Below are 15,946 nucleotides of genomic sequence, written 5' to 3' on the forward strand. Positions count from 1 at the left end.
TAGCTATGTGTTAACAGCAGAGGGAGAGAGAGAGAGAGACACAGTGTAATAAAGACAGACAGAGGGGGAGAGAGAGAGGGGGGGGGGAGAGAGAGAATGAGCAAGACAGAGGAGGAGAGGGACTGCATGACAAAAAAAGAGCTAAACTGAGACAGAAACACAACTACACCATAGAACTACTGTAGCTGTAACAAGACCTAGTTTGCTTGTGTATATTTTTTCGCAAGCTAGCCCAGGAGATCTGTTATATTCTAAGTGCTAAGGTTCCAATCTGGAAATGTGTATGTTCGCCGAAAAAAAATATGACTACCGATTGTTACAAAACTCTGGGTTTTGCTAAACCATACCCCATGATGCCTCACAAATATACAGCTAGGGATGGAAGCAGAGGAAGCATCATCTGTGATGTTGGTAGAGAGAGAGAGAGAGAGAGAGAGAGAGAGAGAGAGAGAGAGAGAGAGAGAGAGAGAGAGAGAGAGAGAGAGAGAGAGAGAGAGAGAGAGAGAGAGAGAGAGAGAGAGAGAAAGAGAAAAAAAAGAGAGAGAAAAAAAAAGAAAGCCATTCTGGATGAATACCATTGTATATAGTCCAACCCCCGGGGACCATAACACACTGAGACACAAAAAAGGAGCAAAGACAGAAACTGCAAATTTTATGTAAACAATAAATCATCATTCTCTCATTAAAACAACAGAGGCAAAGCAGAGAATATTCACAGATGGGACAGAATAGGTTGAAAAATATATTTTAATCCCGCTCTCCATTCCTCGTGAGGACGAGAGATGTTGATTTATTGGAGTATCACCCAATGCAGTTCTGGTCCAGCTCCAACCCTCCCTTCAGCCCCACAGAGTACAGGGTTTATAGGCAGGCAACAGACCAGATGTCAGCCAAACCCAGGGACAAATGTGTCCTGTGTAAATCTGCAGAGCCGCAATTACATGTTCCTCATCGGATATGATGAACATGGATTCAAGAAGTATTGACTCTGTGGAAACAGATGATAAACATCTCCTAATGTACAATCATTTATATAGCTTTTCCCATCCACTCTTCTACTGTACTGCTACCGCCCAAAGGGGACGAGAAATCATGACGACGGAACAAGACGTGGCTGTGGCTGTTGGCTGACTTCATGCAGTAAAAGCTTCTAATATAACAGATGCAAAGTATATGAACAAACTAAGAAAAGAGGGTTCCTCAAGGGTTCTTTGGGAAGGGTAATGGTTCTAAGTGGAACCGTAATGATTTTGAGGCCTTCAATGGTTCTTTGCAGTTCAGGCAAAGTGTTCTTTCCTCATTAGTGATAACTAAAATGTAGGTGACAGAGGCTCATTTGAATATTTTTGTATTTTTTTTGTGCTACCGTGAGTTCCAGTGTCATTCCAGTTGATGTAATATGTTGTGTCATTATGGCCAGTGACGGTGTCTTGTGAAAGACTTGTGTTTCATTTAGAACCATGGCAGAGGTACAGTGTGCGCAGTATGGGTGAGGCTGGGTAGTTCCAATAGAATGCATAGCCTTTTGGGTTAGAGAGAGGAGGTCTGTCTGAACTTTTGACTGGTCTGTAAGTAATTTGATATTTCCATTATAATGGGAAAAAAAATATGTATATATATATATGAGAGAGAGAGATTTGGTTTGTTAGAAATAATTTACATAAGTATTCAGATCCTTTACTCAGTACTTTGTTGAAGCACCTTTGGCAGCAATTACAGCATCACCTCATCTCAAGCTCTGTCAGATTGGATGGGGAAAGTTGCTGCCCAGCTATTTTCAGGACTCTCCAGAGATGTTCGATCGGGTTCAAGTTTGAGCTCTGGCTGGGCTCCAGGACATTCAGAGACTTGTCCCGAAGCCACTCCTGCGTTGTCTTGGCTGTGTGCTTAGGGTTGTTGTCCTGTTGGAAGTTGAACCTTCGCCCCAGTCAGAGGTCCTGAACGCTCTGGAGCAGGTTTTCATCAAGGATCTCTCTGTACTTTGCTCCTTTCATCTTTGCCTCGATCCTGACTAGTCTCCTGGTCCCTGCCGCTAAACAAATTCTTGATCTTGATGCTGCCACCACCATGCTTCCCCATAGGGTTGTTGCCAGGTTTCCTCCAGACGTGACGCTTGGCATTCAGGCCAAAGAGTTCAATCTTGGTTTCATCAGACCACAGTATCTTGTTACTCATGATCTGAGATTCTTTATGTGGCTTTTGGCAAACTCCAAGCGAGCTGTCATGTGTCTTTTACTGAGGAGTGTTGCAGAGATAGTTGTCCTTCTGGAAGGTTATCCCATCTCCACAGAGGAACTCTGGAGCTCTGTCAGAGTGACCATTGGGTTCTTGGTCACCTCCCTGACCAAAGCCCTTCTCCCCAGATTGCTCAGTTTGGCCGTGCTTCCAAACTTCTTCCATTTAAGTATGGAGGCCACTGTGTTCTTGGGGATCTTCAATGCTGCAGACAGTTTTTGGTACACTTCCCCAGATCTGTGCCTCGACACAATCCTGTCTCGGAGCTCTACAGACAATTCTGAATAATTATGTAAATAAGGTATTTCTGTTTTTTGGGTTGGGTTTTGCAAAAATTTCTTACATCTTGTTTTCACTTTGTCAATATGGGGTATTGTTTTTTTTTTTTTTTTGAATTTTACCCCTTGTTCTCCCCAATTTCGTGGTATCCAATTGTTGTAGTAGCTACTATCTTGTCTCATCGCTACAACTCCCGCACGGGCTCGGGAGAGACGAAGGTTGAAAGGCATGCGTCCTCCGATACACAACCCAACCAAGCCGCACTGCTTCTTAACACAGCGCACATCCAACCCGGAAGCCAGCCGCACCAATGCGCCAGAGGAAACACCGTGCACCTGGCCACCTTGGTTAGCGTACACTGCGCCCAGCCCGCCACAGGAGTCGCTGGTACCGACCAAGCCCTCCCTAACCCGGGCGACGCTAGGCCAATTGTGCGTCGCCCCACGGACCTCCCGGTCGCGGCCGGTTACGACAGAGCCTGGGCGCGAACCCAAGGACTCTGATGGCACAGCTGGCGCTGCAGTACAGCGCCCTTAACCACTGCGCCATCCGGGAGGCCTCAATATGGGGTATTGTGTGTAGATTGCTGAGCTTTTTTATATTTTTTAAAATTTTCGAATAAGGCTGTAACTAAACAAAATGTGGAAAAAGTCAAGGGGTCTGAATCCATTCCGAAGGCACTGTATATAGAAATATGTGTGTATCAGCTACAGTATACATTTAGCAAGACAAAAGGGTGGGAGGAGATGGACACACACACACTAGTGTATATATATATATATATAAACTCTTATTTTGTATTTTTATATTTTATTTAATGTCATATCTGATGTTGTTGTTGCCTATTAATGTTTTATATGTGGACCCCAGGAAGAGTAGCTGCTGCATGTGCAGTAGCTAATGGGGATCCTAATAAACTAAACTAAACTAAACACTCAGCCGCGCGCACATACCCACTCTCTCTCACATACACACACACACACATTGCAACTTCTAGAAGTGACATATCCCTAGTGTGTGTTAAATGGAAGGTAAATGGAGGAGAATGAATCACAACAGGACAGTCTACAGGGATGCATACTAATCAGTATTTAACCCACGGGGAAACACAGGGCCTAGCTAATGACATCCATCTTGAGGAGGTGTGTGTGTGTGTGTGTGTGTGTGTGTGTGTGTGTGTGTGTGTGTGTGTGTGTGAGTGTCCTCCGTGGGTGTATGTAGATGGCTGGGTCATGATTTCCACCCCACGCTCTAAGCCAGGTAGACGGCAACATCGCTGTTTTTCTGTACACTTTCTATTTCCTTTACCCCAATGTCTCGACACCAAACAAAGATGTACACCGATAATAATGTGTATAACTTGGCAGAGGTACAGTGTGCGCAGTATGGGGGAGGCTGGGTAGTTCCAATAGAACGCAAGGCCTTTTGGGTTAGAGAGAGAAACTGTCCGGGGTGAAGAGGGAGAGAAAGAGAGTCAAATCAAAATCAAATCAGCGTTTATTGGTCACGTACACAGTTTAGCGGATGTAATAGCGAGTGCAGCAAAATGCTTGTGTTACTGTGTGTGTGTGAGTACATGTGTGCGTGCGTGTGTGTGTGTGAGAGAGAGAGGAGAGAGGGACCTTACTTGCGTTCTAAACCGTAAGCATTTTGGGTACGCGAAAATAGAAAGCTTTATCGCATGTGGAATTTCAAAAATGGTGCTTACTTCCAATGCCATTAGTACACAGCATGTAGTACTAGGAAGGGTAGATATCGGCCACAGGGAGAAAAAGAGGTAAAGAGGGAATGAGAGAGGAAAGCAGAGAAGATGTATGTATCATTGTTGACTCAGCAGTGTATGGAGGTCAGTGTATGGAGGGATGGTGATTGGTGGATAAGGGGTTGGATAGAGGTATATAGATAAGCTTTATATGGGGCAGAGGTTAGATAGAGTTGGATCGATAAGATTAAGGGTTATATAGATATAGAAAGTGTATAGAGTGTTGTACTGTACCTTTGGGCTGGCCGCGACCCAACGTGACGAACCCAGAAGAGATGAAAGTATGAAGGTCGTGACCCCCACTGCTGCGGATGCTCTCCTTCCCGTATTGGAGACCTGCAAGAGCCAATCACAGAGTCAGAAACCTGGTGTAAACCTATAGGGACATCGAGGAGGAGTCTTCCAAAGACTGCTTACTTGCAAAGTTTCTCTTTTTGATCACCTAAGAACAGCAGACACTTCTGATTACTTTGATTCTCACTATCACTGCTGCTATCAGAACCCCTTGATCATTCTCTCTTTAAACTAGAAAATGGAAGAAAACTAGTCTAAATAAATAAATAAACATGCTAATAAAAATCCATAGGAAAGACCACTGTGAACCCAATCATGCTTCACTTACCAGAGGTTGCCATAGCTGCAGATATCATGTCTTAGGCTTACTGTACGTCTCGCCTGTATTATCCTCCCATTCTATTACCATGGTAATTGTGTTGTGAGCAGTCTCACACACACACACACACACACACAATATCATACCCGATCCTTCCTGTCTAACCTTTATCATGGTTAGGCCATGTTTCTGACCCTAGATGACAACCTGTGAATCCAAAGGACCTGTTCAAACCCAATTCCAATCCCCTTCTCCTGATTATTTTCCCAACGTATTAAGGTGAGATAGCGTGAAGCACCGCCACGGAAAAGGCTATGCATTACGAATTGATTGTCCTTGATAAAAGGATACGTGACTTTCACCTCCAATGAGCACCTATGCACCTATGCACCTATGCACCTATGCACCTATGCACCTATGTATGTGTCAGATGTAGGAGATAGAGAGGTACCTTTGACACGTGATAACTTTTGTTGTACCTTCTCGAGTTCCTGGCTCTATATTGCAGAAGAATGTTAATAATCAGATAATTTCATTATGGAATGAGAGGGAGAGATGTGGTGTTGTGTAGCTCGGAGAGACTGGCAAGGTTATTCAACTCCAAGGGCGATTAAGCTTTACCACAGTGAGACAGGCGGGGGTAATTGACATGGTGTAGTGGTTTTACAGCGTTGTCAGCTCCGTATCTACTGTGTAGGGGACATGGTGGCATGCACGTCATCTGTATCGTGTACTGTATGTACTGCTCTCTCTCTCTCTCTCTCTCTCTCTCTCTCTCTCTCTCTCTCTCTCTCTCAACCTCCCATGCACGGTAAGCGCTCAGCCTTTGTAACAACCAATCTACCAATGCTATACTGTGCAATACTTATTCTTCATGTCAGAATTGTTGATCGCACACGAAACCAACGGGTTAAATACTGTGTTACCTAGAACACAGTGGTGAATGCTTGATGTCATTATGCAAAATAGCTTCTAATTAACAAGAAGTAACTGTACGATGCTACACTTAAAGGTCTTCATAAAAGGAATTACACCCTCGCACCTGCCCCGCCACACACATACCTCTCACATACACACACGACCACGCACGCACGCACGACCACACGCACACACACACACACATGTGCATGAGCACATGCAAGCTCTGACACACAACACGGGTGCACACAGGAGGTGGTTTATACAAACCATGTTGACACAGTCAGCATAGAAATACCCCTCTTTAAATGGAGGAGATGATTACCAAGCCCACAGGGAGGGAGAGCGGGAGGGAGGTCAGTGAGGAGATGTAATAGCCGTGCAGTTTTAGGATTAATTGTTGGAAGATTAGAAAAACTGAAAATGTCGAGAGAAAAAAAGTGCAGACTGAATCTGATTATGAAAAGTGCCAATCGGCGAACTATATCTTAATTAAATTAATGAAATCATAGTTTAGTAATCCAGGCAAAACTCATGCATGCTGTGCTGCCAATTTCTCCGAGGCAATAGACACACACAAACACACACATACGCAGAGAGTGAGACTAACACCCATACTCATGCAGAAATACACACAGACTCACAAATACCCAAACACATACATACACACACACACACACACACACAGCACTAAAGGGCTGTGGGAAATGTCCAAAAGTCATATCAAAACAAGGTTACGTCAAAAGCGAGAAGATGAAATGGTTGTCATTTGTATATAGTCACCATTAGCTGTTTGTGCAACAGAGTCATCATTGGACTTTGAAAGTCAGAGAAACTGTGGTTGTTGTTGAGTCAAAAATAGGACCTCTGACCCTAAGATGTTAGGATCTGGATCCTGGAGTATAAACAGATATACTGCACATTACAATAAACATAACTTCCTCTATTCTTTATGGACTTAATTCACTTTTTTTTTATAGCAAAAACCAACATACAGTTACAAAACCTGTGTTTGCAGTGTAATGTAAATGTTTTTCCCCGTGAGAGCTATGTGGGTCCAAAAAGAATGATTCATTCATTTTCTCTCGCTTAGTTTCTTTACTTCAAACCCAGAAGTACGTTTAACGTCAAATCCACTCAAGCCCTCTAAACTGAACAACTGTCAAGGACTTTTCCTTGTTGTGGCTGCAGGGTGTGTGACGTTAACTCTCAGACCTAAAAGCAGGTTTCCAAGCTTACAACTCAAGCAGAGTGGATGACAATGTAAATAGCATGGTATCGTATTCTGCTGTCTGCACAGTTTGCTCCGGGATCTGTTTTTAAAAATGCCCCGGACGGCGGGACAGGTTTTCTAGCAATTTACCAAGGATACCTGTGACATACCCGGCCTGCATTTTTAGGAATGCATCTAAAGCTATGCCACGAAAATCATCTGTTTTTTTTTTGTGGGCAAAGTGGGTTTTCTTGTTGTGATGTGGAAAACCACGGCATTCCATTTTAGGATCAGAGGAGGATGTCATTTCATCTCTTGGCTCAGTTGGAGAGGGTCCTCTTAGGCTTCTCTAGACCTTTGGCTTTAGCTATACCTGGTTACCGAGGACTCTGGGACATTCTGATTTAAGAGACCTGAGGGGCTCGTCTTGGAAGGCTGCGGCGTGTGGTGTGTGCAGGATTTCTTTCATTTATTCATTTATTTGTGTCTTTCTTTCAATCGCTTTCTTTCTTTCTCTCCGTTCTCCATGTTCTGTCTACTGTGTCATCCCCAGCGGGGACATCTCTCATAGAAAGAAATCCTCTAGTCAGGAGCACAACAGTACGGTATTATACTGGAGTCGCATTTTGCCACACATGAATATGCAATTTCACTGCGAGTGAGTGGTTTCTATCTCTCTCTCTCCCTGTGCTGCTGTACCACCGATCCTGATCCCGATAGAATGGCAACTCCCAATTTATACCCACACATTACCCATGTAGTCTCTTCTGCATGTCACTGCCTTTCATGTCCAAGACCACAGGACTTCCTGGTCCACAGTGTAGGGCGAGCTGGGCTGGGAAGGGATAAGCTAGCCTACATGATGAGCTATGTTCACTTGCTAACACTAACAACGATTGTGTGCAGGAAGGCAGGCAGACAGAGACACAACCCGACAGGCAGACAGAAAGGCACAGAGAGAGCGAGATGCTTGACCTCCGCTGAGTATGACTTCCCACAAGGTCATCCAGTTGGGTGGGTGCTTTCCCCCTGTGCCTTGCACGGCTCGGTGGGCATTAGGACCAGATTGATACAGTGAGTCAGACAGACAGACAGGGCCGCTGCCTGGGAGCAGACTGGGGTCGACAGACCGGCGGGGTCGACAGACCGGGGACGACATGGCCCGCCATGCTTTGCAACCTAAATGAGCTGGTTCGAAACCTGACACACTTGTATGTCTAGCCTGCACATCTGTTTGTCTGTCCTGCTGTGTGTCTCTGCGTGTCTTTTGTCCATGCGAGTGGATTTTTAGGTCTTTGTCTGTCTGTCTGTCTGTCTGTCTGTCTGTCTGTCTGTCTGTCTGTCTGTCTGTCTGTCTGTCTGTCTGTCTGTCTGTCTGTCTGTCTGTCTGTCCTCCCTTTCTCTTGTTGTGTTGAGGTACAGAAGTATGGGTTTTCGGATACGGCCACAGTCTCTTCCTCTCTGCACTCGTTTTCTGTCTTACTGTGTATCTCTCAAACACCTTTCTCTTTTAGTCTTTCTCTCCCTCTCGCTCAACTCAGACCTGCCTCACACTCACAGTAAACATGAGACAGGTTTGTGGTTGCAGGACTGTATGTCTTCAGAGATCCCAGAACCGAGATGTACACCCCCTGTCAGTGTTGTTCTGTTCCCACTTCCCAGCCGTGTGGTTGAATCCCATTCCCATGCGTGCCAACGCGGTCACGGTCTCGCTGCGGTCTGTGTTTCAGGGTGTCATCCTTGGCTGACTCACCCGCTGAACCACTCAGCATCCACCGTTTCCACCCTGCCACAGACGGCCCGGCCCTGTTCCCTCACCAGCCACAATGATCTACACTAACAGGGCCTCTGTCTGTCTTTCTTCCTTTCTCTACTGTCTCTATCCCTCTCTTCCTCTGTCTACTGTCTCTATCCCTCTCTTTCTCCCTCTACTCTCTCTATCCCTCTCTTTCTCCCTCTACTGTCTCTATCCCTCTCTTTCTCCCTCTACTGTCTATATCCCTCTCTTTCTCCCTCTACTGTCTCTATCCCTCTCTTTCTCCCTCTACTGTCTCTATCCCTCTCTTCCTCTCTCTACTGTCTCTATCCCTCTCTTCCTCTCTCTACTGTCTCTATCCCTCTCTTTCTTTCTCTCTCTCCCTCTTGTTCCCACTCTTGCACAAATCGGATGATTATGGGATGTTAACACAGGAGATTACACCATTGACAGGGAGCGCAGCATGCCGTAGACAAACAATGTGTGCACTCGTACACAAAGAATGAGAGACCACTGACACATATAAATTCAGTAACAGTCTCATGCAGGTGATTAAGCAGGTCAAAGTCATGAAGAATAATGATGATGCACCAACACATTCACACACTTCACACAGTATTCTCATACCACTTCACCAAATGTGTCTTTGATGATATGTACTCAAAACAGTAGAATATATGTACCATACTATAAAGGTAACGTACCGTGGTTGGACTTGGACTGGTGGACAGGGGTGTAGTGGTTCTTGGAGGAGGTTTGTTGAGGAGTGTTGTCTTTGGGAGAGCCGTTCATCGCTGCAAAGTTCTCACAGTCGTACTGAGATATGGGAATGGGCCCCTGCTGCCTCAGGATGTCTGCAAGGGCCCTGGGGACACACAGAGAGAGAGCTTTCAATATTTTGGGCACCAACTGTTACTGTTACTACTATTTAGCTAACTTCTCCAAGCAGCTACACTAAACTCCAAGGTGAGTGAGTGTTCTTGGCACTGGAAGGTTACAGAGAACCATTAATAAAAGAGAAGAAACAGACACAGAGTTGTGTTTATGAGAAGCCGTTCTAATTAGGTTGAATGGTAGTGTTTTTCAGGCCGACGCCAGGTGCGTATGGAGGTATGGCTCCTCGGGGACGAGGAGGAGAGGGAAGAGAGGGAATAGAAAAACTCAACAGCCTCATGAAAGAAAATAACAACAATATTCCATTTTTTTCCTGCCAGCACTTGGGAAGAGGAGGAGGAAATCAAATGATGTTTGCATTGCTGCGGTTGCTCCAAGCCTTGTGCATGACAAATATCTCTACAGCATAACCTTTGCTGCTCTATAAATATTGTTCATGTTTTTTAGTTATTTCACACCTGTGTTTTTCAGTTAGGTACTTTAACATTGGATGTGCTGTTGTGCAGATGTGTTAAAAGCAATTATTGTTATTGTTATTTTGAAATTAAACCTTTACTTAACTTGGCAAGTCAGTTAAGAAAAAATTATTAGTTACAATGACGGCCGACGCTGGGCCGATTGTCTGCCACCCGATGGGACTCCCAATCACAGCCGGATGTGATGCAGCCTGGATTCATACCAGGGACTGCAGTGACGCCTCTTGCACTGAGATGCAGTGCCTCAGACCGCTGCGCCACTCGGGAGCCCATTATAATGATAACTTTGACCTTAACGTGATACATTATTCACTGTCTCGAGCTTAGTCCTGGGTTGAGTCATGCATGTATGAAAGGACCATGCGTCATAGAGGGAGAGTACAATGTTTGTCAGCGGTCGCTCATCGATGTCTTCTCTCCAACATGTGTTGTCCACTCGTCTGTGGTAACTGTAATGTGGCAAAGCCCAAAGGGAGCCGGGAAACAGCCGAGAAGACACATGGAAGCTTACACACATAACTACAAACAGCTACTCGGTGGAAATCTCCAACATAATGCTGATTAACCCTTGTCAGTTCACCACTGCAGGCTGAGAATCCACACACCACCGCCACCACGAGAAAGTCTTGGTATGATAGGTGGTATGGAAGTGTGGGGGGGGGGGGGGGGGCTTGAATAGAAGGTATATTTAAAATGTTATTGTCTATAACAGTCAACTGATAACAAACTGGTTTGACTTGACAAAGGCCTTGACATTTTTATTTATTTATTACATTTTACCCCTTTTTCTCCCCAATTTCATGGTATCCTATTGTTTTAGTAGCTACTATCTTGTCTCATTGCTACAACTCCTGTACAGGCTCGGGAGAGACAAAGTTTGAAAGTTATGCGTCCTCCGATTCACAACCCAACCAAGCCGCACTGCTTCTTAACACAGCGCGCATCCAACCCGGAAGCCAGCCGCACCAATGTATCAGAGGAAACACTGTGCACCTGGCAACCTTGGTTAGCATGCACTGCGCCCAGCCCGCCACAGGAGTCGCTGGTGTGCGATGAGACAAGGATATCCCTACCGGCCAAACCCTCCCTAACCAGGACGACGCTAGGCCAATTGTGCGTCGCCCCACGGACCTCCCGGTCGCGGCTGGTTGCAACAGAGGCTGGGCGCGAACCCAGGGTCTCTGGTGGCACAGCTGGCGCTGCAGTACAGCGCCCTTAACTACTGCGCCACCCGGGAGGCCCGGCCTTGACATTTTACGAGTATTTTTACCAGGGAAATGTGCATAGACACATTTCTGTCTGGATTTATCCGTTTCCATTTTAAGGGATGATGCATCATCAGTGCTCTCTGTATTATTACATTGGGTTTATGATGCAGAAACCAGATTCATCACAACACCTGCAATGAAACGTGCTCAAAAGATACATCAAATATGCATCAGTAGGATCAGTAGGATCATTCCCTCACCCACACACCTGATTTGCCAGCCAACAAGTCTGCCTATCCAAATCATTTAGATGTTTCGCTTTGAACACCTCTGCTATTTCATGTGTACACTACTGTATTAATGGCATTCTGGCATTTAACCTCAATTCTGTATAATCCAATAGAATATAATTTGGGAAAAAAAGATGCACCATTTGAACTATGAGTGGGTGATAGGGTCATTTTTATAAGCAGTGTCAGACTGTATTGGCAGGACATATCTCATTCCAAAATGCAATATATCCATTTTCAGAAAGGTTGGTAAATTGACATGAATTAAAAACACATCTTGTGAAAGAGATAGAGCTACTCTTTTTTCATCTTACCAAATCCACCCCTAACATCCAAACTCCAATAGAAAAGTACCCCTATTGGGTTTAATAAAAAGCTACATATAATGAAGTATCAATATATAAATAGATAACTTTCAACCACATTGTGCCAATATCACATAGCAGATTTATTGTATCCAGAAGGTTAACAGTGTATGCAATGTGTGTTTTCTTTCGGTAATTTAAGCAACTTTTGCAACAATCGCAAATCATTTGTTGTTCAATTATGGATTGGTTGAATGCTTATTGCCTGAGTGACAGAGCTTACTGTTTGCAGCCTCCGTAGGTTTGCAGTGTTTCCCATGGCTGGGGTTCGGATCAAAGAACCCTACAAAGGAGTTCTTTATAGAACGTTTAGGGGTGCCACATATGGAGCAAGCAGAACCAGAGCCATATATAGTGGGGTCTGAAATGATTGACTCTATTGACTCTACAAACATGAGCAATGACTGTTTAAAACAAATATTCAAATACTGAGCTATATTGTGTGCTCAAAATAATTGGGACATTTTAATATTTTATACTAATACAATCCCCCAGAGAAACAGATTTATTTTTGGTCATTTAGATTTAGTATGGGTCAAAATAAAGAAAGTAGTCCAAAATGTAGTATTTGGTCCCATATTCCTAGTATGCAATGACTACATCAAGCTTGTGACTCTACAAAATGTGTTTCCTGTTCGTTTGGGTTGTGTTTCAAACTCTTTAGTGCCCAATAGAAATGAATGGCAATTATTATAAAGGAATGGTAATTAAGTATTATCCGTTATCATAGTAGCATCCACATGAATGTAGAAGTGTTTATAAACATATTATATTCTTATTTACAATAAAAGTGACTCCAAAATGACACAATACATAATTTACAATTAATTTCTATTGGGCACAAATCTAATCTTAAGCACATCTAAATCACATCTAAAGTTAACGTTTGAAAAGTATGAGAACAGCCACAATTCATACACATAGAATGGGACCCATTCATGTCAGATATAACAACTGACACGTGACACCTCACAGTAGGCTGAACTATGACCTCTGACCCTTAATTGCCATGGAGTAATATAGTCAGTCTACTGTACAACTGTTCCAGGTGCGGCTAGTGTTCTTAGTTCAAGGGTTAGACCTCTTGGTATACTGGCTTAGACAACTGGGGGTTGTGGATACGCCCCATATTAGCTCGGCCATGTTATACGGAAAATTGAAGATTTCAATTGACAGATTGACAATCCATAATATATTTTATACTGCATGCGAACATGATTTCATTACACAATAATATGTTTAACGACATTGACATTTTTGTCTCAAGACATTATAGACCAGATCACGTTGCGGCACACATACGAGCGGGCTTTGCACCCAAGCAGGCGTTCATTAATTCAGTCATTCTGACTTACCTATGGATATTCATTTCCTGAGGTGGCTCTGTGGCTTTGTCGTAGGCAACTTTAGCCGAAACTCCCACCACTAAAATAAATGCTATGATCCCACAGGTGATGTACACCGCAGTGTTCGTCTGGTCCATGCTCGGGTCAAAAGGCTGTCCCGTCGAGGCTGGCGACGGGGGGGGCGTTTTCACCCAGTCCGGCGTGTTATAGTTTTTACAACTTGACTGATCCACTCGTTTTTCTTTTTCCTGGCAGCAGAACCGCAGGAAGCAGGACCCGCAGCAGTAGCGGTGAACCGTGTTGTTACAAGCAAACTCTCTATCAAATTGTCCGCTCACGTCGTAGTAACCCGTGCACATATCGTAGTCCTTGGTCGTGTTCTTCTGCGGCGCAGCGGTGGGGACCGCCGCGGTGATGTTGGCTTCTTTTGCCTTGGGAGTCCTCTTGGTCTCCGTCTTCACTTTCTTGCCTCCCGTGGCGGCGCAGAAAACGCTCAGGGGATCCAAGTATATGAGGAGCAGCAAAAGGTGCCGTATCCCCATGGTGTGTCTAACCTGTCAATTCACTTCTGACGCGACGCTTGTGTTCTTTTCTGACTTGGTACTTATAGTGAATGTGATAGGGCTCTTAGTCTGTCAAGGCTGTCGCAACCCTGGCATCCGCCACTCGCGTTGGTCCCCTCAGTATCGATACTGTTACCATTCTGGGTAGAAGAGTGAGTTAAGTGTATCATTAATAGCAGAGCTTCTGCAACCCATTGCGCTCTGATAGGAAAGTCGAGAACCGGTGACTCTGTGCTTTCCGCCGGGTTGGAGGTTCTGAAATCGGCCGGGTGTCGCTGTCCAATGTCCTGATTTCTATGGCGCGCCTTAGGTCGAGCTGTCTTTAAACAGTAGGGTTTGTGCGCACATCTTGCTGTGGTGAAAGTTGCGCTGTAGAGGAAACAAGCAAAACGCTTAATTAGCCATTATCCGCACGTCAAGGGTGGCGCATTAAGTCTATCAACTATTCAGCCACGCGATGGAAAACACTAATTTATTCCGATAAACGTTTTTTTTTGTCACAACCTTTCGTGAAGTATTTGACATTCCGGGCTTCTGGGCTTATCATATTGGCTGCATGCAGTCAATACGTGCTTGTTTAAATCCCTTTCAATGCACATACGTTGCAACTGGAATTATCCAAATGCCAAATTTCCATAACCAATATGTACAAAACTGTTTTAATTGCAGCCAAATATTTGTTTTTACTCAGTAAAATATCGCCAACGAATAGCCTATTTCAATATATTAGACTGCTTAAAAGTAAGGTATTTCATTTTACCTTACAGGGAAAAGCACAGCACAACGCAATGTAATCTAGATATCTGCATATGAAGCTGAGGCACAAGCAATAGGTCAAAGTGAAAGTTTTGGTGATAAAACCTACCTCTTTCAAGATTGCCGTTGACTTGCTTGCTCTCTGTCTGGCGCGGAGAGAGTGAATAGAATATCAGAGCTCAGCAAGAGACCACTTTCCACTTCTCCCCTCCCTCCTCGTCTCTCTTTTTTTCTCCTCCCTCCCTTCCTTCGTCTCCCTCTCAAGGCGTCCACATCCATAGGTTCGGTTTGCTTCTAGCAGAACTCAGCTAGGCGAAGCAACCATCTGTGCTCTCATACTCCCTAAAGACCTTTGCTTGAAAAACGAGAAATAAGCGGCAATATTACTGTGACTAGCTACCATAGTCACAACATAGCCAGAAACACGGGATAAATATTTTAATTGAGATGTCAGCGTTATTTTATTCTAATTAATTTTGGAGTAGAATTTCCTTTTAATAAGTCACCAGAACTGACCTTCTCACAGTCATTCATAATAGATTCTGTGAGTTTTGCCTATTAGTGACACACTGAGAAACACACACACACTGTCTTACGTGTTGTGTGTGTGTGTGTGTGTCAGAGAGAGAGAGAGAGATCCTCACATGCCTGCAACAGTTGACTGATCACAAAGCCAGCAAGCAGTTGCTTAGTAACCACTTTTTACTATTGCCATCCATCCTTGTTGTGATGAAAAATGTAAACCTCCCGATAGTAAAGAGCTCCTCTGGACTAGAGGGATGGATGTGCTCTGAGACATATGCACGGTCTCAGATGCAAACTGCACTGTACTGTATATCTATTTTATACATATAGTAAACAGCACAGACTGCTGCTAGAGCACAATGAGGTAATTGAATAGGCAAGCTGCTTTAACACCCCTCTGAAAGCACATGTTTCATGAATGGGCTATGTTTTCTCATTTCTTATTAATTAGCTTTTATTTTACCAGGTAAGTTGACTAAGACAGAGCACATTCTCATTTACAACAAAGATCTTGGGGAAGATTTGTAGGGAACTGGAGAGGTTTGTCGAATGAGCCACTTGGAAACTGGTGAGAATGAAAAGCACAACTAAACCACATGTAAAGATAAGAAGTTAAATCAAATCTGAATTGGCTTCAGTGCTCATGTAGTTTGAGGGGTGAATATGGCACATAGGGATGTGTGAAACTTACTTCTGACCTGCCATTTACACTATAAAAGTGGCACTCGTTTAGCCACGCTTGCCTTG

The 15,946-nt window shown here is 44.2% G+C and overlaps 1 protein-coding gene across 10 annotated transcripts in view; it reads right to left on the reverse strand.

Annotated features, from left to right (window-relative positions):
• Window positions 1–15,240, reverse strand: part of shisa6b (shisa family member 6b) — a 74,464-nt gene extending 59,224 nt beyond the window's left edge. For 5 of the 10 annotated variants that reach the window (XM_090212243.1, XM_090212242.1, XM_090212240.1 and 2 more), the window contains exons 1-4: window positions 14,784–14,897; window positions 13,365–14,287; window positions 9,481–9,641; window positions 4,511–4,612 (exon numbers count right to left, since the gene is read on the reverse strand). In XM_090212243.1, coding sequence (XP_090068369.1) covers window positions 4,511–4,612; window positions 9,481–9,641; window positions 13,365–13,897 — 796 coding nt within the window. In that variant the 5' untranslated portion in view covers window positions 13,898–14,287; window positions 14,784–14,897. Of the gene's footprint in view, window positions 1–4,510; window positions 4,613–9,480; window positions 9,642–13,364; window positions 14,288–14,783 lie in introns of all 10 variants that reach the window. The other 5 variants (XM_090212244.1, XM_021575589.3, XM_090212241.1 and 2 more) reach the window with 2 other exon arrangements.
• Between the last annotated feature and the right edge of the window lie 706 nt (window positions 15,241–15,946).

The sequence above is a fragment of the Oncorhynchus mykiss genome, chromosome 20 (assembly GCF_057628025.1).
Source record: "Oncorhynchus mykiss isolate SJ-2025 chromosome 20, ASM5762802v1, whole genome shotgun sequence".
NCBI classification, from domain to species: Eukaryota; Metazoa; Chordata; class Actinopteri; order Salmoniformes; family Salmonidae; genus Oncorhynchus; species Oncorhynchus mykiss.